We start from the raw sequence: 26,156 nt of genomic DNA, 5'->3' as shown, positions 1-26,156 counted from the left end.
AGCTGCCAGATCAGCTGCTCAGGAGAAATTGGTATGGGTGAACATAGGACTATACAGAAAACGAGACCACAAATCTGGTTTAGTTTTCCATACAATCAAAGAGAAGCATGTTGTTTTAATGAGGTTGGTCATCTTGTAAGTATATTATGTAATAACTCCTCTCCAGAAATTGTAAATATTGAAAATATAAAAATTAAGTCATGTTCAGAACTTTTTTAATTTGAATTATTTATTATTATTATATTATATATATATATGTATTTGATTATTTTAAATTTCTTATAGATTAGTTTGCTGAAGAATTCAAGCCTAGGCGTTCAAGATGATATTCAGGTACAAAGTAGGCTGCAACCTGAAGGTAGCAGTAATGGTAGCAGTACAGAGGACTTCATCCAGAAACAGATAGAAAAGGATAGAGATGATGAAGGTGATGTTGCTGCTCTCAGAGAAAAAGCAAGTGGTTTAGTATTGTTATTATAAATTTGCAAGGTTGGCAACCTCTAACATTTGTTGTGATTACTGCATTGGAATCTGTTTCCAGGCCATATTGTTAATGCCCTCATATGTTGAATAAGTTCTTAAAATAGTAATCACACACACACTGTGAAAACCTAGTTATCACATTGGCTATTTTCTTGTTGATGAATGATCCAGATACTTCTCTTTATGATTGTGAAGAGGTTTCCTCCCTTTTTAATGCAGATTATTTTACTATACTAAAAACAATTTATTTTCATATGTTTATTTCAGTAAATGCTATAGATGATATTGATGATAAAAAGCTAGAGAGAGATGATACTGAACAGTAGATTAACTGTAGAACAGCTTCTGTATTTTATGATCAGATTTCAATTTACAGATATTTTCTTTGATAAATATTCACTTGTAAATGTCTTGAGACATGTACCTATATAACGCAATCATGATGATGATGTGATATCTGTCAAAATCCTGGTGTTGGACGTGAGGAACTTTTCTAATCCTATCTAGGATATAAATGCTTCTCAGCTGGAGGTGAGTTAGTCATTTCATATACAAGTGGTAGTTTTTTTTGTTTTCCTTAGAAACTTGAGTTTTTCAACAGATAAAACAGGAAAACATGCAAGAATGCATAGTTAACAGACACTGATACCATAGCCCTCAAATTTTTTATTTATTTATTTTTTTTGTTATAATTCTAGCCACACCAAAACTTTAATTGAGATATTTTTCAATAGAATATCTTTTTCAGCTTTTGAAAGTTTGCATAAGTTAGCTTAGGAAACACAATCCTCTCTAATAAATGGTATCTTTATACATAAAAAGAGCTGTGAGAACTTCTGCATTGTCTGAATTTAAACAGATCTGATGGCCTTTGGTTATTCCCATGATGAGAAATATTATATCAATCTCTGTAAATTCCTAGTTTATTTTCTTATTATATATGTTATTATTTAAAAAAATTAATTAAGAATTTTATTGTCTGGTTGTTTGTCTTACACTATGATGTGTTTTTTTAAATTATTCTGTTTTTATTGTACCGAAGATTCTTTCAATACTGAGGTTAAAATACATCAATAAATATAATTTTCTGAAATCCTATTTTCCATCTCAAATTTTAAACAACAAATGTTATCTTTGTAATGGGTATGTAGATAAAGGTGAGGGTTTCAATCTGCAGTATGCTTCATTTCCTTAAAAGTTTTTGGGCTCTTTTCTGAAATTGTACTCTTAGAAATATTGGAAATTTGTACCTATTTCTGTATTGTATCCTGCTTTAGTGAAGTAAACTTGCATAATTTTTTGAGATTATGAATATTCAGAGAAAACTCCATGTTCTTCTGGCCAGAACACACATGATTAAGAATTATGTGAACTATATTATTGGTGTTGAAGAATGAAGTTATTCATTCATTTTTCACACAAGGAATGAACAAATAACTTTATTATATTAAAGAAGTCATTACTGCAAAGTGATAAGAAAGGGAAGAATCAGTAATTATTCTGATATATGAAAAAAGGAAACAAAAGTGAATGTGACAATTACAGAGTGATATTGCCTCTGTCTGCAGGCTACAAAATTTTGTTTAATATTCTGCTAAAAAGAATTTTACCATATGCTGAAGAAAATATTAGTGAATATTAAGCAAAAGTTCAAAGTTGGCCATATTTATAGACTGAGACATATTTTATAGGAAAAAATGGAATATAATCATTCCATCCATATATGCATACATTTTAGAAAATCATCTGATAACATTCATAGAGGAGGTCCTTTGGTGACAATTAAGTGAACACAGAGTACTTCATAAGATAATAAGTTGATTCATAATTTGGACCGCTGACAGCTATAGCATGGTATTGACTAATGGAATTAGATCCGAACCTTTTGCTACTCACGGATTGAAGCAAGGAGATACCCTGTCTTATCCTATTCAATTTAGACTTAGAAAAATGTTATTAGAGGAAACAGTGTAAGATAATATAAGTAAAATAGTAATATTTAGTATATGCAGGTGAAGTTGAGGAAAATAATGAAGAAATTAGAATAACATTGAGAAAACCCAAAACAACTGCTGAAAAACTAAGACTAAAACATGTATCTCGTATTGATGGAACTGTACTGATGGAAATTGAAGCCATGGATTTTGCCAACTTTGGTGGACAGGGAGTTGAAGTTCATAAATATGTGCACAATTTATGTGGAGAGAAGAATCAAGAAAATTAGTGTCATATTGTTGATAGATATCTTTATGCTGGTTCAGGACACAAGAGAATACAGATGATTTGAAATAGAGGTGCCCATCCTTTATTTTTGGTAGGATAAAATTGAATATCGTATTGAAAAGAAAAGTATGTCAGAAAATTTTAAAAAGAATCAAAGTTGAGCAGTTTACTGAGGTGAACTGTAGACTCAAATACACAAATGCTATTGAAGAAAAAAAAAAAAATGAGAGTTTGAAAACAAGAACCAAACATTAGAAATTCAGTGGTACACCCTGAAGAAAACTGGGTTCAACCATTGAGACATGTGGTAAGGGTGTCTGCAAGGATAGAAAAATTAGAATTTAACTAAACTGAATAACTGCTTTAATAAATTTATTGTGAAAATCAGCAATGAAAAGACTGCCTATGAAAATAGGCAGAAACATTGAAAACATCATCTGCATCCTGAATGGAGAACCTATAGAATATAACATTTCAGCTGCTTAGACACAATTTTTAATGACGATCTCAAATTATATATTCAAATAGACCACAGAATTAGCAAATATGAAAATAGACTGTCTCCCCTCTCACACACAAAAACTAGTGTGCACATTAGGACTTAGATGACGATGAAGATGGTGTTCCAGATTAGATTTATGTAAGACAGTTGAGAAGAGGCTAAGAAGAGTTGTTGAAGAAAGCCTTAAAGATAAGGTGCATTCACATCAGACAGGTTATAGGATCAAATTTTGCTTTAGGACAGAAAACTGAGAAATCATACATAACATAAAACAAATGTTTACATTTTGTACATATGGAGAAATCATATGACAAGATATCAAGAAGATATGGTGTAAATGGAATGTACCCAGATTAATAATAATACAGTTCATATTTAAGTTGTACGTGATCAGTTAGAATTGATGGAGGTACAGGAAGATGGTTTGATGCAAAATGAGGTGCTAGACAAGAGTGCTTCCTATCCCCATTCTTATTCATCATCTATATGTATTACATTATGAAAGTCGTCATCTTCTTTCTTCCATCGTCTATGTGGATGAGGAGCCTGAATGACCTCTTTCCACTTCTGTCTGTCCCCGGAGAGTCCAAACAATTCTGTCCAGTTTCATGTCGCTTATTGTGATTTGGTTTTCAGGTCCTCTTTTATTTTGTCTATCCATCTAATTCTGGACCACCCTTTGGATCTTTTACTTTCCATCATTGTATTCAGGGCTTTAGCTGGTAGTCTTTCTGTTCCCATTCTGGTCACATGGCCAAACCATCGCAGTCTTCTTTCTTGGATTTTGTCTATTATTGTTATTTCCTGTTTTAGTCATTTCCGTATGTCTTCATTTCTTAGTCTATCCAACAGAGATACTCAAAGTAATCTTCTTAGCCAACCCATTTCAGTAGTTAATAATTTTTCTCTTCAGCCTTTTTGAGATTCCAGATTCACTTCCATAGAGGAGTATTGGGAGGACCATTGTTTCATAGATTCTTACTTTTGTTACTTGTTTGATGTCTCTTGACTTCCATATTTTATTAAGTCGTCCAAAAGTTTGGGATGCTTGACTGATGTGTCTGTTTATATCTTTTGTAATTTTGCCATTGTATTCAATAACTCCTCCAAGGTAGGTGAAGTTTCTACCTGCTCAAGATTCTTACTATCAATTTCAGTTTTCAGATTGGTGCTTCTTTTTCCTATTTGCATAATCATTGTTTTGTCTATATTTATAGTTAATACAAATTTTATACATTCTTCCTTTATTTTATCAGAAATTCGCTGTAGATTTTCTCCTTTGCTTGCAAGTAATGCAATGTCATCTGCAAAATTTTAATTTGTTACATTTTTCCTGTATATTTTGATGGTTAGTTGGTTAAGGTGTCCTCCATTCGTACTGCACTTTCAGATTTCTCATACAGATTCTTTATTATTCTTATAGTTTTGTTGGGAATTCCAAATTCTTTCATAGTTTTCCATAGTTCCCTTCTATGGATTGAATCAAATACCTGATGAAAGTCTATGAAATTTATGTAACAACTTTAGTTGTACTCTAGTGTCTTTTCTGTTAGCTGTCTTAAGGTGAATAGTTGATCAATTGTGCTTCGTCCTGGTCTGAAACTTGCTTGTTCTTCTCCTAGTGCTAGTTTATATATGGCTTAATTTGTTTTTGGAGTACTTTAGTAAAAACCTTACTTGGAATGAGGAGGCTAATGCCTCTGTAATTATTGCATTCTGTTTTATCTCCTTTTTTGTATATAGGAGTTATGACTGATTTGGTCCAATCAGTAGGCACTGCTTCGTTTTTGTAGATCCTTTCAAATAATGTTTTTAATGGTTATAAAAGTTATTCCTTTCCTGCTTTCAAGAATTCTGCACATATTTGATCAATGCCAGGTGCTTTCCTAGTTTTGAGTTTTTCTATGCTATGTGCTATTATTTCTTTGGTAAAGATATTTGTTTTCTCTTCCATTTCAGTGGCTGGAATCGTAATATCCTGGGAGCTGTTTTTATTATATAAATCTTTGAAGTATTCTTCCCATCTGGCCATTCTTTTTGTTTTACTTTCAATTAGTTGTCGTTCTTTGTTTTTGATCATTATAATTTTTGTTGTCCGTCTCTTACTAATTTGGTCTATTTGTTTATATAATCTATGGCGGTTATTTTCTTTTGATAGCTTCTCTGCAATTTTGCATTTTTCTTCTAACCAGTTATTTTTGTCTCTTTTAACTAGTTTTCTAATTTCTCTGGTTAATCTATTATATTCATTTCTATTATAGTTCTGTTTTAGTTTCATGGTTTTCCTTTGATCGTTTAACCTTTATACTTCATTCGAGATCCAGTCCTTTTTACTTTCTCTTTCTGTGTAACCTATTGTATTTTCTGCCAATTTTAACATTATTTCCTTTAATATGCACCAATGTTGTTCGATGTTTATATTCTGTTTTGGTAGTTCCTTCAGGTTTTTATCTAGTTCTAGTTGATATTTTCTTAGAATATTGTTATCTTGTAGTTTTTTACATTCTGTCTCCTTTTGACTCTAAAAGTGCTTTCAGATTTTAACTTTATTCTTAGGTTTGCTAATACTAGCTTATGGTCTAATCCACATTCTGCAGAAAAGGATCTGCAATTTAGGATATACTTGATTTCCATCTTTGGTTTACAATAATGTAGTCTATCATATTCTTGGTTTGCTTGTCTGGTGATATCCATGTCCATTTTCTTTGGGGGGGGGGTTTGGTTCTTTAAAGAGAGTGTTGGTTACTGTTAGTCTATTATTTGAGCAGAAGTTTAGCAGTCTTTTGCCATGTTCATTGCTTTCTCCATACCTGAACTTTCCGATTACTCTTGGCCAGGTATACCAGGCTTTGCCTACTTGTGTTTGTTGTCCTCCCTACCTGAAGTTAAGATTTTGTACTGTCCATGGTGGAATTCTCCTTTTAGAGTCCATCTGGTTTCACAGAGTCCAATCACTTCCCACCAGTAGTTGTCTAATTCATGCAATAGTATTTCCAATGCTCCTTCCTAGTGAAGAGTTTTTACATTCCACGTTCCTATGCTTATGTTTATCCTGTCTACTAGATGATGTTTTGTTCCAATAGTATATTTTTCGCCTTCACTATCTTGGTTACCTAATAGTGGGCACAACCCCTGTTTGACTGAGCAACAGTCGAGCCGGCATGTATCTTTAGGTTAGTTAGAGTTCATTCGGTTTCAATGGTTAAGTTTCGTCAAGTGTCAACCACCACTTCTTGACCTAAATTCAGCCACTCCTAACATGGAGTATGGACGCTGTTTGCAGCTGATTCAACGAATAAAGTCGCTGCTTGAGATCTCCATATCTGGATACCTTCACTTAGTTTAGTCTGTGGGTCGACACAGTTTACCGGGGTGTGGTCGCTACCAGTTTACAGTAGCTTCTTGGAGCCATAAGTGAGAGTTGGGTGTCCAGTGAGAACCAATCCATCTGAACTACAGTTACGTGCAACCATCCAAGTGGAGAGGTACTATCTCTCCTTGACACCCCATCTATTATGAAAGTAAGGGACATTAATCCTGATATCAGAATCAGAGATATCAAACTTATATTTGTTTTATGCATTTTTATTCCTAATCAGATCCAGTGCAAGCTCTATAATTTTTTAAATGTGTAAAACTATGGTATGAAAATGAGCAATAAATAAAGATCAAAACTATGAACATACGCAAAAGCATTAAACTTCAGCTGGATACTCTAAATGGAGAACTTATAAAGCACAGGTGTCTAATCTTTTGGCTTGCATGGGCCACATTGAGTGAAGAGGAATTGTCTTGGGCCGCATATAAAATGTATAATATAGTTAATGTATATAAGTAACAAAACTTCATTTATTTCTTTTAATTTTTTATTATAACATTAAAAAAAAGAGGGCAGCATAAACACAAAACTAGTAAGATATTTGGCCTTGTTTATGTGAAACCAATGCATCAATGTCTGGTTCGATAGAAGTGGCTACAATTTGTAGTGAGCTCTCAAGGTTCTCATCAGAAATTTTTGATCTAATTTTACTCTTCATTTGCTTCATTCTTGAAAGTAGCTGTTCACAAATGTATGTACTACCAAAAAGCTATGACATTATTATATTTCCTTTCTTTCTTTGTCTTTGTGTGGCATCACTTTCTTGTTAATTTTCTATCTTAAATCCTTGTCATACCAGCTAAGCCTGAAATCTCTAACCTATCTCTCTGGGGAGGGGGGCTGCTTCTCCATTCGGAACTCTGACAAAATTTATTTATTTTAGCTGCGCCCGCCAGAGTCCTATTACAGAAGAGGTCTTGTACAAAGAAACCTTCCTAGAGTTTAAGTATTACCTAATCTTATTAAAGTATTAAGTGCCTATAGAAACTTCAACATTGCAGTCATGGCCTAAACTTTCTAAACTTTCTTTAATTTCCCCTTATTCACAGGTTCGAACTTTAGCGAGTGGTAAATTCAATCTCATGCTCAGACAAACTCAGACTTACATAGAAAAACATGTTTATTAATTATCAAAATTTCATACAATAAACATTTACATATCAAGGTATGTCATATCAGAATTCTAATTCATTAGCTGAGCTATAAGGAACATTCTAATTATCAAAATATTCTAATTTTATATCTCTAGATTAAATAGGCACATATTCATCATAAAGTAATTCAAAATTCTAAGTAAAACTTGCTAACAAAGGTCAATTCACATTCAACTAAGTGTTGCATACTCTCAGGCTTTCAGACTACTAGTCCAGTATGATTAACACGTTACTGAGCATAAAAGTCACGTAAAAGTTCTCTTTTGTCTCAGTCAGAAATCTGTTCTCTTTTAGCCCCAATATTAATCGTTACAAGAATAAGGCATTTACTGTACTTTACCATTGTCCTAAGAGGATATCGCACTTCTTTTCGTCTGTCCTTTGTAGTTAGATGTCTTTCTGCTTTATTGAGTCACATCCATGTGGAGGTTACGCTGATCGATGCAAATCGCCATTCCTTGCACTTTGCCGTATAAACGCTCGTCTACTGGATCGATATCGTTATCTCGGCCGTCCTTTTTGGGGAACTTGTTCTGCTGTTTCGCATCGGTAAACTTTTACCGATGGGCCCCTAGTTGGTGTCTGCTGTCAGCTCACGTATAGCATGCCCGACTCCTTCAGCTAGCAACCGGGAAGGAGATTACTTCCGGCGCCGTTGATCGATCAGCACTCTGCTTATCCACACGAGGAAACAGGAACAGAAATAATGGGGGTTTCCAACCCGAGTGAACTCTCTTTTTATTCCTCTTTTTAGCGCCCTCTTTTTATAATGGAGGCTCTCTCACTGTGCTCTCTTATTCGCCCCTACGCGATTGCATCACACTTCTGCTCATTGAAGAGTGCTCATTTCGCCGAAGGCGAGTTCAGCTCGCCTTCCACGAATGCTTCCATTGCGCCGTTATGTCATTGTAGGCAGCTAGCTAGTAACCTTTGAACCTTTGTTTGCACTTAGATTTACATTCTTACACAGTATAATTTAGACATCAATAATTTTAACAATATAATTCTATTTAGACATACAATTTTCTCCTCAACTTTATCTATTAAAAATTCTTTCTAAGATAATTGTAACAGGTTTTCTTTTATATTTTTCTTACTTAACTAATAGTGCAAGCATTTCTAGCTCAGAATTGTGTTTTTTGTTAAATCTTGAATGAATGACTTTTTTTGTTGAAAGAGTCCCCATTCAAGATCTAACAACATGAATAAAGCGTGATTATGAAGCAAAGGATATTTTTCTCTGGTATACATTCCATTTGAAAATTCAAAGGTAATGTATTTGTGTCGACTGAAAATGGAGTTGCAAATATACAAAAACATTTGATAATTTTTTCTGAAATCTTGAAACCTATTCTCAAATTCTTGTATCAAAACGGAAAGCAAGCCAGCATATTTTTCGCTGTTCACAGGATCGTGTGTAGCCAACATATCAAAATGCATAAAATTATTTGCCATAACTTGAGCTTGCCATAATTGAAGTTTCATTTCAAACTCTGTTATGGTTTGAAACATAGCACAGATAAGATGATTTTTATCTTAAAGATGCATGTTTAACTCATTTAAATGAGTTGTTAAATCTGCAATAAATGCTAAATCCACAAATCATTCTTTATCTTCAAGTGGGGTACAAATTTTTCTTTAGATTCCATAAATGATTTGATTTCATTTCTCAAATCATAAAATCCCTTCATCATTTTACTTAGCCACCTTACTTCAGAAAAGTAAATAATGTCCCCATAATCAGCATCCATACTCTTAAGGAATTCTTGGAATTGACGATGATTGACCCTTGGACCTTATGAAATTCATAACTTTGATGATTTGCATGACATTATTCATTTTCTATACCAGCCTTGAGACTCAATACTATGGACATAAGATACACTGGAATATAGGGCTGACCACCTTATCTTGTGAACAGTTTGAGGTTTGATGATTAATAAACCCTTGACACCGCAAGATGAAAGGAAGATGAGATGAGATACCACAGCTGTTAAAATAATTTAAATATTAAATTAAAATAATTTAATATTTAAATTATTTTACAAAATAACACAAGAAGCTGAAGTTTAATAATTAAAAAGGAATACCCATATATCTGTAATGGCAAAAATGCCCTTCTTCATAGGAACATGCACATGTAAGTAGGTTGAAATAATATTATTGGTAATTGCTGCATCTTACTAGCCAAGTCGCACAAGCACATGTAATGTCTGATACACACAGATTTTGGTTTGACTGACTGTATGTGGTAGGTGCAGGAGGAGAAGTTAGCACTGCACTGTACCCTACCCTACACAGCATTCTGTTGTCACCCATGCAGTCTGTGCTCAAGCACCATGCAATAGAGTCATGAAAAATATTGCTAAAAATCACATAATAATGTTAAAAGTTTAGGATCTTATGGGGCCATATTATTAACAGTCCAGGGCTGCATGCAGCCTGCAGTCCACTGGTTGGACACCCTTGCTATAAAACAAGTAAAACATTTCCACTATTTCGGCACAATTCTTAGTGGAAATAGAACACAGAATTAGCATGTATGGTAGAAAGTCAACTGAATAAATTTAGATGGAATAAGAGAGATGTTACTTAAGATGCTAAGCTAACTATATATAAAAGTGTTCAAACTAGTTTTAACTTAATGATCTGAGAACTGTGTTAGAAATAAAACATCTTGACAGATATGAGAGAATTATTGCTTTTGTTTGCATTTTGAAAATTATGGCGACAACTACCATGTTTGAATAAAAACTTTAGTTTAATATAACTAAAATCTACAATTCGACGTTTCGACCTTTATGTCAAGGTCATCTTCTGGAGCGTACAAATATACACAAGAAACAAGCTATACTACAATCAAACTGGTTCGTTAAAGACACTGACCAACCGCTACCACAATTGTTGGCCTGACCTCTGGTGGGAAAAAAAAAAATACAAATTAAAAATAAAAAATTATACATCAACACTAGAGTCCTGTTATTTGTGTTGTCTACTATATACATATATTAACATTATTCCAGCCAGTCGGAGTGGAATGGTTTCTAATACTAGCGGATTGGCTAGTGTCCTGACTTCTGTTGAATCTTTCATATTAGGTTGGCTGAATGTGTGCCATCCAGATCCTTGGAATTTTCATACCATCTTTGTTATTGATATTTGGGTGGTTTATCAGGATTTCGCAGGATTCCTTAAATTTTCTTTCGTACTAGGTTTTTGTGCGGTGTAAGGCACAGGTGCTTTTCGTTGATTTGGTGTAAGGTGTTAAGTGCGTGGTCTGAGAGGCCTGCTTCACCATAATGGTTATATTTAACGTGTCTAATGTGTTCTTTCTTGCGTATAGGGATTGTCCGTCCTGTTTCACCAATGTGGTAAGTTACAGGTGCAGCGGATGCAATAGACTCCAGGATGTGCTAATGGGAGGAGAGGATCCTTAGAGGAGCTGAATATGGTTTTAAGTTTAGTGGGTGGTTTAAAGGTGGCATTGAAGTTATAATGTTGTAGGATTCTGTTGATTTTTTTGATAACCCTTTAATGTATGGGATGGCTATGGTTTTACTGTAATCTAGATTCGTTTTTGTTGTGGTTTTATAGAGTATTTTATTGACAGTAATTTTGTTATAGCCATTATTTATGAATGTGTTACTAATGATTTTTAGTTCTTGTTTCAGGGCTTGCTGGTTAGAGCAAATGGTTGTGGCTCTGTTTTTAAGGGTGTTAATGACTCCATATTTTTGTGCTGGGTGGTGGTATGAATTTGCATGTATGTATTGGCCCGTGTGTGTCGGTTTTCGGTAGACCGTGAAGGATAAACTGCCTGAAGGAAGACGTGTAACTAGTGTGTCTAGGAACGGGAGCGAATTTTGGTTTTTGATTTCGATGGTAAATTGTATGCGTTCATGTTGTTTGTTTAGGTGGCTGAGGAATGTGTTTAGTGTTTGTCGCCCGTGCGGCCAGATCGCGAACACGTCGTCGACGTATCTGAGCCAGACTGTCAGTCGTAGCGTGGCGGAATCAAGAGCCCTTTGCTCAAAGGTTTCCATGTAGAAGTTAGCGATTGGGGGGGGGGATAATGGTGAGCCCATGGCTGTACCTTCCTTTTGTAGGTAGAATTTGTTTTGCCACACGAAGTAACCGGACTTTAGTACGTGGGCAAAGAGGGCCGTAATGTCGGGCAGAAATTTGTGCTGTAGTAGGAGAATTGTGTCATTGATGGGGACATTAGTGAAAAGGGCAGAAACGTCAAAACTGACTAATAAGTCGTCTTTGTCGAGTGTTATGTTTTTTATTTATTTATTTATTTATTTAATTTATTTATTTTTTTATGTAGGAGGGGGAATGACCTACCAACTCCTTGAATGTTGCCGCTAATTTCTTGGCTAGGTGGTAATTGGGACTGTCTATTCCTTCCACGATTGGTCGAAGGGGCACATTTTGTTTGTGTATTTTCGGAACCCCATATATTCTGGGGGGACGAGCATAGTGGGGTTTGAGTTTTTTAACCGTGTCTGGTGGCCAAGAAGTGACGGATTTTAGTAGTTTTTCTGTTTTATCCTTTTTGTTGGGTTATAATTTACCATTTTATGTGTGTTGTTATCGGCTACTAGTTGGTTCATTTGCAGTATGTATGTTGATCTGTCAAGGACAACAGTGGCACTGCCTTTGTCCGCTTTCATTATTATTATGTTTTGTTTGGCTTTCAATGATTTAATTGCTGCTAATTCTGTTTTAGTCAGGTTGTTCTGTATGGTTTTCTTGGTATTTAGGACATTACTGGTTTCCAGTCGTATTTTATCTGCTATATTGTCAGGTAGGGATCTGATGCCTCTTTCAATGCGGTAGATAAAATCCAATTTGTTTACCTTTTTCAGTGCTATTGCGTAGTTCAGTCCTTTATTCAGTAACGTAAGTTCGCCGTTGTTCAGGGTGTGGCTTGATAGGTTAATCACATGGTTCTTGCTTGTTGGTGGTTGGTCGCTCCTTGTCTCCCTTGTTTGTTGTTCATTGTTGTTTCTCGGGGAAGAAGTCCTCTGATTGGATGGATTCCTGTGATTGGCTGCCATATTTTGCCGTTGTTTCAAACTGTGGAATTTTTTCTTGAGTTTTTCTTTATTCTTTTCCAGGGTATACTCAGAACTATCCAACTATGTTAATCCAGACATTCTACAAACACTTGAAAGAATTACTGACAATTCGGCCAAGCATACCCTGGAAAAGAATAAAGAAAAACTCAAGAAAAAATTCCACAGTTTGAAACAACTGCAAAATATGGCGGCCAATCACAGGAATCGATGGATGGATGGCACACATTCAGCCAACCTAATACGAAAGATTCAACATAAGTCGGGACTCTAGCCAATCCGCTAGTATTAGAAACCATTCCACTCCAACTATCTGGAATAATGTTAATATATGTATATAGTAGACAACACAAATAACAGGACTCTAGTGTTGATGTATAATTTTTTATTTTTAATTTGTATTTTTTTTTTTTTCCTACCAGAGGTCAGGCCAACAATTGTGGTAGCGGTTGGTCAGTGTCTTTAACGAACCAGTTTGATTGTAGTGTAGCTTGTTTCTTGTGTATATTTGTACGCTCCAGAAGATGACCTTGACATAGAGGTCGAATTGTAGATTTTAGTTATATTAAACTAAAGTTTTTATTCAAACACGGTAGTTGTCTCCATAATTTTCAAAATGCATTCGGATCCCGTGCAAGCCTAAAAGAAAGGATTGCTTTTGTTTATGTATGTTTTTGCCTTACATGAACATTGTTTCATACTCAGCATAAAATTTCTTGCCATTTCCTTTGTCAACTGATTGTGTCATCATTTGCTAGGAAATTTGAAAGTTTTTTTGCAATTTTACTGTTTGTAATAGTAAGAACCAAATTTAGAACCAAAGCTTAAATAGCTTTGGTTCTATTGGACATAACATGATTTTTCTGTATTCTTTATTTTGCATTATTTCAGTATAGGTTTGTTTGCTGTAATATGCATTTATTGTATTCTTATTTATCCTTTATTTCTGATTTTTCAGTTCATTTGCAGTTTTGATGTCTTGGGGCACTTTCTGGTAGTATGCACTCAGATATGAGTCACCATCCTCAGTTTGTTCCTCCTGTTTATTCTTTTCTCGAAGTGTGGTGTAGGGAGAAAAAGAGAAATTAATCCTGTCTTAATTTTTCTTTGTAAGCTTAACAAAACAACATATTTGCTTTGCTTCATTTTTTCTGATATTGATGAAATACCTAGGTTTACTAGCCGTTTCTAGTGAAATATCTAGTAGTTTACTTAGTTCACTCTGTTTCTTATTGAGAGTTTTAATAATGTTTGTTAGTGATGTATGGTAATCTTTGAAAATTTGATCTTGCTTACTGTAATGGTAGATTTGTTGATAAATTTCATCTGTGTGTTTCAGAGATTACTCTTTAAAGCTTGGTGATCTTTATTTTAATTGAGAGGCAGATTGATATTAGAGTAAACATTAATTGGATTACTTACGTAAATTATTCCTTTATTCATAGAATTTCTGCTTAACATTTTCAGCATGATTTAAAAGAATAGCACAAATGTAAAGGTATATATGGGGGGGGGGGGCAACAAGCAGTGTTGACCACAGCAGTGACAAACATAATCTATTAGATCTGTTTAGATTAGGACAGTATAGTAATGCTAAATGCTTTCTATAGAGAACTTGTTCTTATGCAAGACAATAAAATATCCTGGATGAGAAAGTGAAAGATATTTCACCTGCACACTTTTATAGGCCTTAGGGATTAAAAAAAGGATATTAAACAAGAATATAATTTCTTCTGAAGTATTATTATTATTATTATTATTATTTGTGACACCTCCAAGGAGTCCGAAGACTCATTGCGGGAGACACCTACTATACAACTGTCTCCACCTACACCGAACCTCTACTACCAATCATCTCCATCAACACCATCTACCACCCACCACAACTAGTGTTTTTTGTCAGTAAATTGCATGTGTTCTGATGGGTCAATTTGTCTGTATGCGGGATGAAAACCTTGAGTTTCCGGTAGAAAAAACCCCTGCTACCTCCATATGAGATCGGCTAACTCACCTTCGATTGAAAAAGTCCACATAAAGATTCCTCCCGTCATGACGAGAATCAAACTTAGGCCTATTCCAATCGAAGGGCGCAATGTACTGTCATTCTTCCAATTGCACTACGGAGGCGTTAAAGTATAAATCACTTTACTTTCCAAACCAAGTTACTTGGCTCTGACGGTTGAACTAACAAATAAGGGGAAGATGGAATGAGATTGGTGGTATAGACAGATCATTGAAAAGTATAAAGAATTTTGACTCCCTGTGGAAATGTGGGGGGTGCTTAAGGGTCAAAGCTGTATAACTGAGAGGAGACCTCCACATAGCCTTTAAAGGAATGCGGAGAACCGACCAGGGCTTCTGACCTAATGTCCAATCCTCACCATCTCGTGGTGCACCCTGTTGGGTATCTACTTGGATACTGAACGGACGAGGATGGGCTGGCAATTTGGGATTTAGCCGACCAAATTGTATTCTTATTGGTTAAACCAAAATATAGAATGAAGGTACAACATGACAAAATTTCATGCCGGCTGGGGCGTCGCCCGGTTAAACAAGGCCCCCGTTGTTTTCGCCAGGGAACCAGGGCGAACAGCGAAAAGTCAGCTACTAGAACAAATCTGAAAATAAACCCCAACTCAACATCACCAGAGTTAAAGATCGGTACTATCAACGTAAGAAGCCTGAATGGCAAAGAAATGGAGCTAGCTGAGGAATTAGATAAGTACCAGATCGACATAATAGGGGTGACTGAAACAAAAAAGACAAAAACTGGTGAGATCTTTCTGAGCAATAAATACAAAATGTTATATTCAGGCAATGACAATCAAGGAAAAGGAGTAGCCATAGTATTCAACACAAAATATGAGGCTAAACTTCATGAATGGCAGTCAGTCTCAAGTAGAGTAATGTGGGCAAATATGAGAATGGGGAACTGTACAATGAGACTTATTTGTGCCTATGGTCCCACAGAAGGTTCTACTAAGGTAGAAGTGGAGGAATTTTTTGATGCTTTAGAAAAAGCAACTGACACAATGAAAAATGAAAAGTTGGTCCTTGTTGGGGATCTAAATAGCAGAGTAGGAAATGATTGTGAGACATACAAAAATATTTTGGAAAAATTTGGAGAAAAGAGCAAAGCTAATAATAATGGCAAATATCTGTAGGATTTCTGCTCAGGACATGGACTGGTTATTATTAACACCATGTTCCGACATAAAAATGTGCACAAATTCACATGGAGAGAAGAGGCTAGAAATAAGAAAAGTCTCATTGACTATGTTATTGTTGAAAGAGATGTTTTCTCCCTGGAGCAGGACACCAGAGTGTACAGAGGATTTGAAATTGGAAGTGATCACTATTTAGTCTTGAGCAGGATAAAATTGAATTTCATATTGAAAAGAATAACATGTAAGAAAGTTTTAAAGCGAATAAAAGTTGAGCAGCTCTCAGATGTGAGCTGTAGACTAAAATACACAAAGATTATTGAAGAAAAAATGAAAGAGTTTGAGAACAGGAATCAAACCTTGGAGATTCAGTGGCAAACTCTGAAGAAAACATTGATTGATTCTGCCAGAGAGGCATGTGGTGAGGTTGTCTGTAAGGATAAAAAAATCAGAACTCCCTGGTGGACACAGGAAGTTAAAGAGGCAGTGAAGGAATAAAAGAAAGCATACCAAAAGTTCCTGTCAAATAAGTCAGCTTGTGCTCTTAGAGAATACACAGACAAATGCAAGAATGCTAAACACTGTGTAAAACTAGCTAAACAAAAGTCATGGGAGAACTTTGGCAAGAAAATAGAAAATAAATATCAAGAAGGTGGCAAAATATTCTGGAGGTTGTTGAAGAAGATTAGGAATGGAGGAAAGAGTGCTGAAAAAGGAGTTAGAGATGATAAAGGTGACATGAAAACGGGAGAAAAAGATATCCTCGAAGAATTGAGTAATTACTTTGAAAAACTGCTAAATGAAACAAGCAGTGATGACAGCACAGTGATAAAAAAACACTGACCAGGCATGCAGTCAGGAATACATATCCATACTTGAAGTAGAAAAAGCCATCAAAGGCTTGAAATGTGGAAAGGCAGCAGGAGTAGATGATATTCAACCAGAAATGCTGAAGTATGGTGGTATAAGAGTCTTACAGTGGCTGCACTGCATAGTTCAGAAAGCCTGGACAAAGGGATGAATTCCCGATGATTGGAGTAGAGCTCTCATAGTACCCATATATAAAAAGGGAAATAAAACTGCATGTGAGAATTACAGAGGTATTTTCCTACTTAGTGTTCCTGGCAAGTTCTATGCAAGTATACTTGAGAAACTGTTGAGAAGAATTGTGGAAAAAAAGCTTGGTGAAGAACAAGCTGGATTCAGGCCAAATAGAGGCTGTCAGGATCAGATCTTCACTTTACGCCAAATAGTCGAGAAAGCATGGGAATATAACAAAGATCTGTATTTAAGTTTTGTAGATCTGGAAAAGGCATATGACAAGGTGCCAAGAGAGAAGCAATTCAATACGCTGCAGTTATATGGTGTCAATGGGGCATTATATCAAGCAATACTTAGTCTTTACTTGAGTTGTAAGTCAGCAGTTAGAACTGAAGGAAGTACAGGAAGATGGTTTAATGTTAAATCTGGTGTGAGACAAGGATGTACATTATCCCCTCTGTTATTCATTATCTATATGGATCACATTATGAAGGAAAGTGGTATTAAACATGATATGAAAATTGGAGATGTTAATGTCAGCTCTTTGCTTTATTCGGACGATGTTATACTTCTAAATAAATCTGCTACAAGTCTGCAAGATTCTCTGACTAAATTGAATAGCTGTTGTAATAGATATGGTATGAAGCAATAAAAAGACAAAAACAATGAAAATAGGCAGAATCATTGAAAATGTCAACTGTGTTGTGAATGGAGAACCTGTGGAACAAGTAAAACATTTTCAGCTATTTAGGCACGATTTTTACTGAAGATGGTAAATTAAATATAAAATTGACAACAGAATCAGCAAAGCTGGTATGGTGGGAAGTCAATTGAATAAATTCATATGGAATAAGAGAGAAATTAGTCGGAACACTAAATTATCTGTATACAAGACAGTGTTCAAACCAGTTTTAACTTATGGATCTGAGAGCTGAGTCAGATGTAAAACACTTGACCAAAGACTAGAGACCACAGATATGAGAGTCCTGAGAAAGATTAGAGGTGAACAGATGGCATCTATGGCAGTATCATATTAAAAACAAGGATATTAATAAAGAACTTGACATTGTCTGCATCCAGGAATGCGTTAGCAGAGCTAATCTCAGGTGGTATGGTCACTTAAACAGAATGGGCGAGGAAAGATTAGCAAACAAATGTTCTCTGCCAGGTTGGCAGCAAAACGACCCAGAGGAAGACCAAGATATAGGTGGATTGATACGGTACAAAGTGCTTTAGATGATAGAAATATAAGATCTGATAATGTTGGAGTCTTGACAAGTAACAGACTGATTTGGAGGAAAATTGTAGATTGGAAATTAATAATGATGTAATTTTTTTCATGTAGTACTACATATCCTCTACTCCCCTTGAGGGTACATGGCAGGAATTTGATGATGATAATGGTGGAAATGTGGTTCATAGACTACTCCAAAACTTTTGATTGCATTCCGCATATGAAATTGTAGGAAGTAATAAAATCAATGAGTTTTCTCAACACATTATCAGGTTGATAGCGAACTTGTACAGTGAACAGGAAGCCACAGTAAGAACAGCTGTTGAATTAAATGATTGGCTTCAAGTCAGCACAGGAAAGGTTGTCATATGGATGGGTATTAGAAAAGATAGAACTTCATAGCTCCTTAAAGCTATTGACAGAAGAAAGCTGAAATACTTTGGACACACTGATGATAGAGTACTCCTTTGTAATGACAAGAAAGAACTAGGACAAATTCTTGACAAAATTAATGAGGTCAGTAGAAACAGAGGACTTCAGCTCAGTCCTAGCAAGATAAAGGTTATGGTTCTCAAAGGAAATACAAATAGGGAAGCTCCTGAGAAACAAGTGTATCTTAGTGGAGAAAAAATTGAGGAAGTTAGCAAGTTTGAGTACTTGGGCTCCATTATTAATGTGAAGAATTCAGAAGATATCACAAGAAGAATAGGAATGGCTAAAACAACAGTCAGAGACTTGTCTGAAATCTGGAAGGATAGATCTCCACAGGAACAAAGTTGAGGATTCTGGATGCAGCTGTTTTCCAAGAGCATCTTATGGATGTGAAACTTGGAACCTAAAGAATTCTGATAGGAAAAGGATAACTGCTTTTGAGATGTGGTGTTACAGAAGGCTGTTGAGATTATATAGGGGAGCTTCCAACTCCGAGAGTTGGAAGTTCCACAACATAAAAATTAAGTCAAGATTCCGACCAATGGAGGAGAATACAGATAAACCCAAGACAAAAACATTAAGCCAACATGACATAGCTTCCGCTTTTCCCATGAGCTCTGAAGACAACATTCAGTTGAAATGGCTCACACCATATTACTCCGAACCCCTAATCTTGATTCATCATATTCTGTCCTTCTCCTTTCCCCTAAAAATATTATATCTTTTACCTTCTTCCCAAAGAATTCACAGCCCATCCCTGAAACTTGAGTTTTAAATTCACATACTTTTTGTTTTATCTGCAATTCTCCCATATCTTTCTATCTCCACATTTCGGCTCCCCCCCTTTCCTTTCTGTCATACTTCAGCAGTGGTATATACATTTACCACTGTATGCCTGATGCTGCTTCAAAAGAAGACAACCAAGAACATCCTACAAAGGTATGTCCAAAATGATTCCTTCCCTACATTCTTTACGTATCTGTGTCTTTAAAATATCAGTAATGCCCTAAAAATTGAGTAAAAAGCCAATGACATCATAAAAGAGTGTTGACCACAGCAGTGATAAACATAATCCATTAGATCTGTTTAGATTAAGACAGTATAGTAATGCTAAATGCTTTCTATAGAGAACTTGTTCTTATGCAAGACAATAAAATATCCTGGATGAGAAAGTATACATATAGCATACTAACACTCAAAAACTGAGCCTCCTGTCAGAAGTTTCTGATCATAAACCTGCTCTCCTGATTAGATTTCCTTCAATTTTTTTCTCTTAATGTTTTTTCCCAAATTTGAATTATTATTAATTATATTTTTTTATGTGAATCTCATTCATGAGAGGTTGTAATCCTGTAGTATATTAGTATTAATACTGTTGGTGGACTAAGGGTTAGATATTTGGAAGAAACTGATTGCAGAAACCGAACACGGTAATTTCAAGCCACTTGAGGCCTCCAATAAACATGGTAACGCCATCAGACCTTGAGTGACCTTGTGTGATTTGCGAATGTCTTTAGATGGTGAGTTCATTTATATGTGTAAAAACATTCACTAAAGATTCATATCCACATTGGGATTTTAAAAGCATAGCCTGTTTAGATAGCCCACATATGCTAATCACTCAACCAGTTAGAAAAGCATTTGGTGATACAGTCCATTCACTTAGTTATTCATGACTATAAATATGGTTATCTTTATTCTGTTGAGCATTCTGTTAATTAAATTTCAGATGATAGCTTGTTTAAAAAGGCAATAATATGGTCAACTCTCTCCATATAGAAAGGCTTAAGTGTTTATAGTTATTCATAACATTGCTTCAAAAACCTGCCCTATACTGCACTATAAACAACACCAAGAGGAAAAAAATAATTAATTTATTGAGCATGCTAATATTTTGTTGGATTCTACTCTGAATCGTTAGAATACAATTACAAGTGTGACAAGCACAGAGCACTCAGCTAGATAGTTGTAGAAAAACAATTTATATTATAACTGAAAAAAAACTAATATCCTAACAAGGCACTATTTATGGTCCAATAAGCATATACTGTATTTTTCTGTGTATAAGACTATACTTTTTTCTAAAATTTTTAGACCAAAAATTGGGGGTTGTCTTATACACGGGGAGGTAACCTGTTGAGAAAACCACGGTTGCTGTGAAAAAACTGCTGATACCTTGTCTCCACGAACAGGCTTTCGCCAATCACTAGCCTTTGTTAATTCTGTCTATTGACTTCATTAACGGCTGATTCCGAATAAACCAGTCAGAACCCTGAAAGCATTCATATATCTGCAACTTGTTGGTGGGATAAGTTAATGCATTAACAATATTTTGAGCACTAGTCCATAAAAATGTCTGAAAATAAAAAACGATTGTCATATTCTTCAAAATTCAAATTAGAAGTCATCAATTATGCAAAAGAACATGGAAATAAAGCTTCAGAGAGACACTTTGGACATCCTCCCACTGAGTGTATGATTAGACAATGGAGAAAACAGGAAGAACAACTACTCAAGATGCCAAAAAAGAAGAGGCCTTTAAGAGGGAAAACCAGCAAAATGGCCAAACTTGGAGCAGAGGCTTAAGACTTGCATTATGGAGCAGCACCAGAGTGGGATGTGTATCAACCAAGCTTTATTCAATATGAGGCAAAAAGTTTGCAAGAGAAATGAACATTATTGATTTCACAGGAAAGGCAAAATGGTGCTTCAACTTCATGAGGAAAGAAGGGCTGGCCATGAGAACACGAACGAAGTTAGCCCAGAAAATGCATCTTAGCATGTATCTTAAAAATATTACCTAATTACTAAATATACTTTGAATATTTAAAAAAATATCAAATGTGTTCTGATTTATGTTTAAAATATTGATTTCTTAATTTTGGGTTCAAAAAAGTAGGGTTTGTCTTATACGTGGGGGCATCTTATACACCGAGAAATACAGTAGTTAGTTTGGTAAAGTCAGGCTATATTTGGTCTTAGAATGATTGTTTCCCAGATTTTTGTAAAATTAATACAGTCATACTTGTTGAAGTTGGGAGAGTGTTTCATAGGTGATGCTGATTCTAAAAGTAGTCTCTCAAACCTGTAATAACTGCTATGTAACAAAGATGTCTTCTTCCATTTAATCCTGTGTGTGGGTATATCCAGAGCATGGTCTGCTGGTCCCAACTTGCCATGCAGACAATTGTAGATATACATTTTGTGTTCTTCATGGTGAATGGTAACAGATCTACCAGTGTCCAGAGTAGGCTACACCTCAAGCACAAGGAACTTATAGATGTGCAAGAGGATGATTCTTTCAGAGAATGAATGAAGCCATGAAGATTATATTTATTTCTGATATACCTTGGATAATAAGGATGAGAATAGTTTTGCTATGATCTTTGACATTGGTGTTGGATGTAAGAGAGGTGGGGTATGTAGTATTTTATTTATACTACATCTAAGGTAGTCTTTCCATTGAAATATGTCAGAAGGGAAGTGTGGTGTCAAAGGTATATTGATAGACAATGACGTATTGTCAAGCTGACCATGAGGTCAGAATCTGTCATAAAATAGAGCATAGTCAATGGCTATGCTTTATTTTATAAGAGCATAGCCATTGGCTAAAAAAGTTTTGTGAATGTAACTGACCTTAGTTTCAAGGGCTATGGCATTTGAACAAATAGACCTGGCTCTGCTTCCAAGTCTTTCAAGAATGCCATACTGTTGGGCTTGGGTGGTATGATTGCTTATCTAAATACCTTCCTGTGTGTGTGTGGGGTTTCTATAAACAGAAAAAAAAAAGATAAGCTATTTGGTAGTCCTGTCATCACTGTGTCTAGAAGGGGGAGATAATTGTTAATTTTTCTATTGTGAAATGTATTTTTGGATGTTGGCTGTTTAAATGTGCAAAAAATCCATAGCTCGGTTAGTTTCAGGGAAGGCCTTTGGTTGGAAAGACCTGGCTTTGTATTTGTGTATGATGCAAGGAACATTTATCAGGGATTTTCAGATGAAGGTGTAGCCATTCTCATTTGGAAATGGAGAGTTTTTTCCTCTCAGAAACTTTGAAACTTGGGTTTTTTCATCCCTCAGAACTGGCACATAGAAAAATATAAAGAATTCAGACTCCCTCTGGTAATATGTTTTTTAGACTACTCTAAAGCTTTTGGCTATGTTGAGCATGTGAAACTGTGGGAAGTAATGAAAAGAATGGGTTTTCCTCAACACACTATCAAGTTGATAGCCAACTTTTATAAGGAGCAAGAAGCCACAGTAAGAACAGGTGTTGGATTGACTGACTGGCTTCAAGTTGGAAAAGGAGTTAGACAAGGATGTTTACTTTCTCCTCACTTGTTTAGTATATATGCAGAGGACATCATGCGTGAAGCATTGGATGAGCTCAGGACAGGAATTACAATAGGAGGTAGATTGATCAGTAATCTGAGGTACACTGATGATACAGTACTCCTTTGTAATGACATGGAAGAACTAGGACTAATTCTTGACAAAGTTAACAAGATCAGTAATAACAGAAGACTTCAACTCAATTCTAGCAAGACAAAGATCAGGGTTCTCAAAGGAAAAACAAACAGAGAAGCTCTTGAGAAACAAGTGTATTTTAATGGAGAAAGAATTGAGGAAGTCAGCAAGTTTGAGTACCTGGGATCCATTATTAATGTGAAGAATTGCTGTTCAGAAGATGTCAGAAAAAGGTTAGGAATGGCTAAAACAACAGTCAAAGACCTGTCTAAAATCTGGAAGGATGGATCTATCTCCATGGGAACAAAGTTAAGGATTTTAGATGCAGTTGTTTTTCCAACAGCGACTTATGGATGCGAGACTTGGAACCTAAAGAAGTCAGATAAGGAATGGATATCTGCTTTTGAGATGTGGTGTTACAGAAGGCTGTTGAGGATATTATATACTGGAAGGCATACAAATGAATGGGTGTTAGAAAAGATTAGTAGAACTTTAAGGCTCCTTAAGGATATTGACAGAAGAAAGTTAAAATATTTTGGACACATAGAAAGGATGGAAGGAGGACTTCTCAGAACAGTAATAGAAGGTAAAGTTCCTGGAAAAAGAAAGCAGGGGGGTAGACCATCAATGAGATGGATGGATGGATGGCATGTGTGGAGTGACTGATCTTCAGAGAGTTGAGGCTGCCAGAAAAGCAAACAACAGGACTACATGGCGAGGCCTGGTGTGGAACATCATCGAGCATCGGAATGACCATGCGGCATCTGTAGTTGCCCAGTGAACATAGAGAGAACTGGCACACCAGCACTCCATGAATACACACGCATTTACAGACATAAAATGTTACCCTTAGAGGGGTACAGCAGAGGAATTGTATTAAAATCATCTGAAACTTCTAATTAGGTCACTCAACCTGTCTAAGAACAAAAGGACAGGAATTAGATGGATAGAAAAATGTATGTAATGTGTTTAGGCCATAAGGCAATTAGCAAACACATCTACATATTCATTATAATGAATATTTTGATGTTCTATATGAATATGTTCATACAGAAATTGGCTAGTTGGGAGGAGAAGAGGGGGAACCCATTGCAATTCCATCTAGCCATTTGTATATTTTTCCTTTCCATTCCATGAAAAATGACCAGAATAAATGGTGAATCTAAACCATTCAAATATGTCAGAAGGGAAGTGTGGTTAAATCAGGTCAAGGTGTCTCTTGTCAAAGGTATATTGTTAGACAATGAGGTAATGCCAAGCTGACCATGAGGGGTCACAATCTGTCAAAATTAGATTTTTTTATTGTGTTAAAGTGAAGGGAATTATTTTTAATAAATGAGGGAGAGTTGCACGTGAGGGAGGAAAGTGATTTGGATAAATGTTTGGCCAATTTGTTAGTGTGGGCTGTTGATTATTAAGGGGGATATTAGGTTTGGGAATTTTAGGACTCCTATATATCTGTTTTATGTGACTCCTACTCACAAAAGGTTGTAAACCTATATGTATATTAGTACTGTGGGTGGTCTAAGGTAGGCTTTTCATTAATTATTATTATTTTTTTTTTTTTGTACTTTTTTATTCTATTTTTACCCAGTTCGAAAACAACCCTGCTCAAGAGCCCTAACATGGAAATTTTCAAGTCTCTTTATGCCTATGGTAAGAAGAGTGATGATCTCACACCAGAGGTGATGAAATTCGTCTCCCACCGAAAGGCAAGGACAAACATCCATGCCCACAGTGGGATTTGAGCTTGCAGCCTTTGGTTGGAGAGTGGATATACTAACCACTCTTCCAAACCGACTAATGCCCAAGCTGTGAAATAAGGATTTAGCATTTTGCAGTAATAATATTTTATATAGACTTCTTTTGAGATTTGAAGAATCCCAGTATGTAGTCTTTAAGATTGCTTATTTTTCTGTTGTAATCCATTTAGTCTATAATGACAGTTGCATTTCCTTTATAAGCTTTGATTATAATATATATGTTGTGTGTGTGTGTGTGTGTGTGTGTAGCTTTTTAGGCTAAGATTTCTTTGATTGAATATTGCTCTTGGAAGGTTTAGATTTTGTCAAAATTCATACTATATCTAAGTGGAATATTGTTAGTTATTGTTGATACCAGATCATAGATGCCACGTTAGCTGCTAGTCAATATTTCTAAAATTGGTAATTTTGCCATCATTTCTTTGTTAGAAATGATGGCAAAATTATGCCCTCTACTAAGTGCATGGATTGTATCTTCTGAAAGTAGTAGCTGTAATGATAAATTCACATCTGAGATCTTTCTGTAGTTGTGGTTGAGAAGTGCTTCACTGCTGGAGAATTTCATGCTTTTTAAAATTACAATTCTTAACTTTTTCAAATTCTTCAATTGTTGCAATTTCAGAAATGGCACAAAGAATTGACCACAGTTCTTGATTTAACATTTCAGATAGCTCTTTCTGTGATGCAATTAGGATGGATTAATTTTTGCTAGCTTGACATACATGCTCCTAGGGACCAAAGGGGTAATTTGTTATGTTTTGCTATAATGAATATAAATTCATTTTTTCCTCATTAATTCTTTAGCTTTCTAGTTTTAAGAGAAACTTGTGCCATAGTTCTATACAATATATACACGAATACATATAAATAACCTTGTGTTTTTGTGTATATATTATATACTTCTATATTATGAAATATAGATGTATAAAAGGTCGACGTCATGGAAATCATTTAAATCGGCAGTATTTAATCATCATCAATTTCCTGATATGCACTTGTAAAGAGGTATTCAGGCTACTCTGACAGCACCACATGATTAAATTTACATTATTATTAATCTCCTACCAACAATTTTCCTCCAAGTTAATCTATTACTTGGCAGCACTCCAGTATTGTTGTATCTAACATTTTGTACTTCTAAGGCACTTCTGACTGAATCAATCCACCTAGACTTGTGGTCTTCCTCTGGATCTCTTTCCTGCCATCTTGGTATCAAACACCTGTTTTGCTAAC

At 35.4% G+C, this 26,156-nt stretch overlaps 1 protein-coding gene across 3 annotated transcripts in view; it reads left to right on the top strand.

The window, feature by feature from the left end:
* LOC150105258 (uncharacterized) overlaps positions 1-26,156 on the top strand; it is a 560,407-nt gene that overhangs the window by 108,138 nt on the left and 426,113 nt on the right. For all 3 annotated transcript variants that reach the window (XM_090394016.1, XM_090394015.1, XM_090394017.1), the window contains exon 7: positions 286-453. In XM_090394016.1, the coding sequence (XP_090250142.1) occupies positions 286-453 (168 nt within the window). The remainder of the gene's footprint in view (positions 1-285; positions 454-26,156) is intronic.

The sequence above is a fragment of the Typopeltis vanoorti genome, chromosome 6, assembly GCF_054136105.1.
Source record: "Typopeltis vanoorti isolate ZY-2024b chromosome 6, IOZ_Tvanoo_1.0, whole genome shotgun sequence".
Lineage (NCBI taxonomy): Eukaryota > Metazoa > Arthropoda > Arachnida > Uropygi > Thelyphonidae > Typopeltis > Typopeltis vanoorti.
This window is presented reverse-complemented; position numbering and strand designations above follow the sequence as displayed.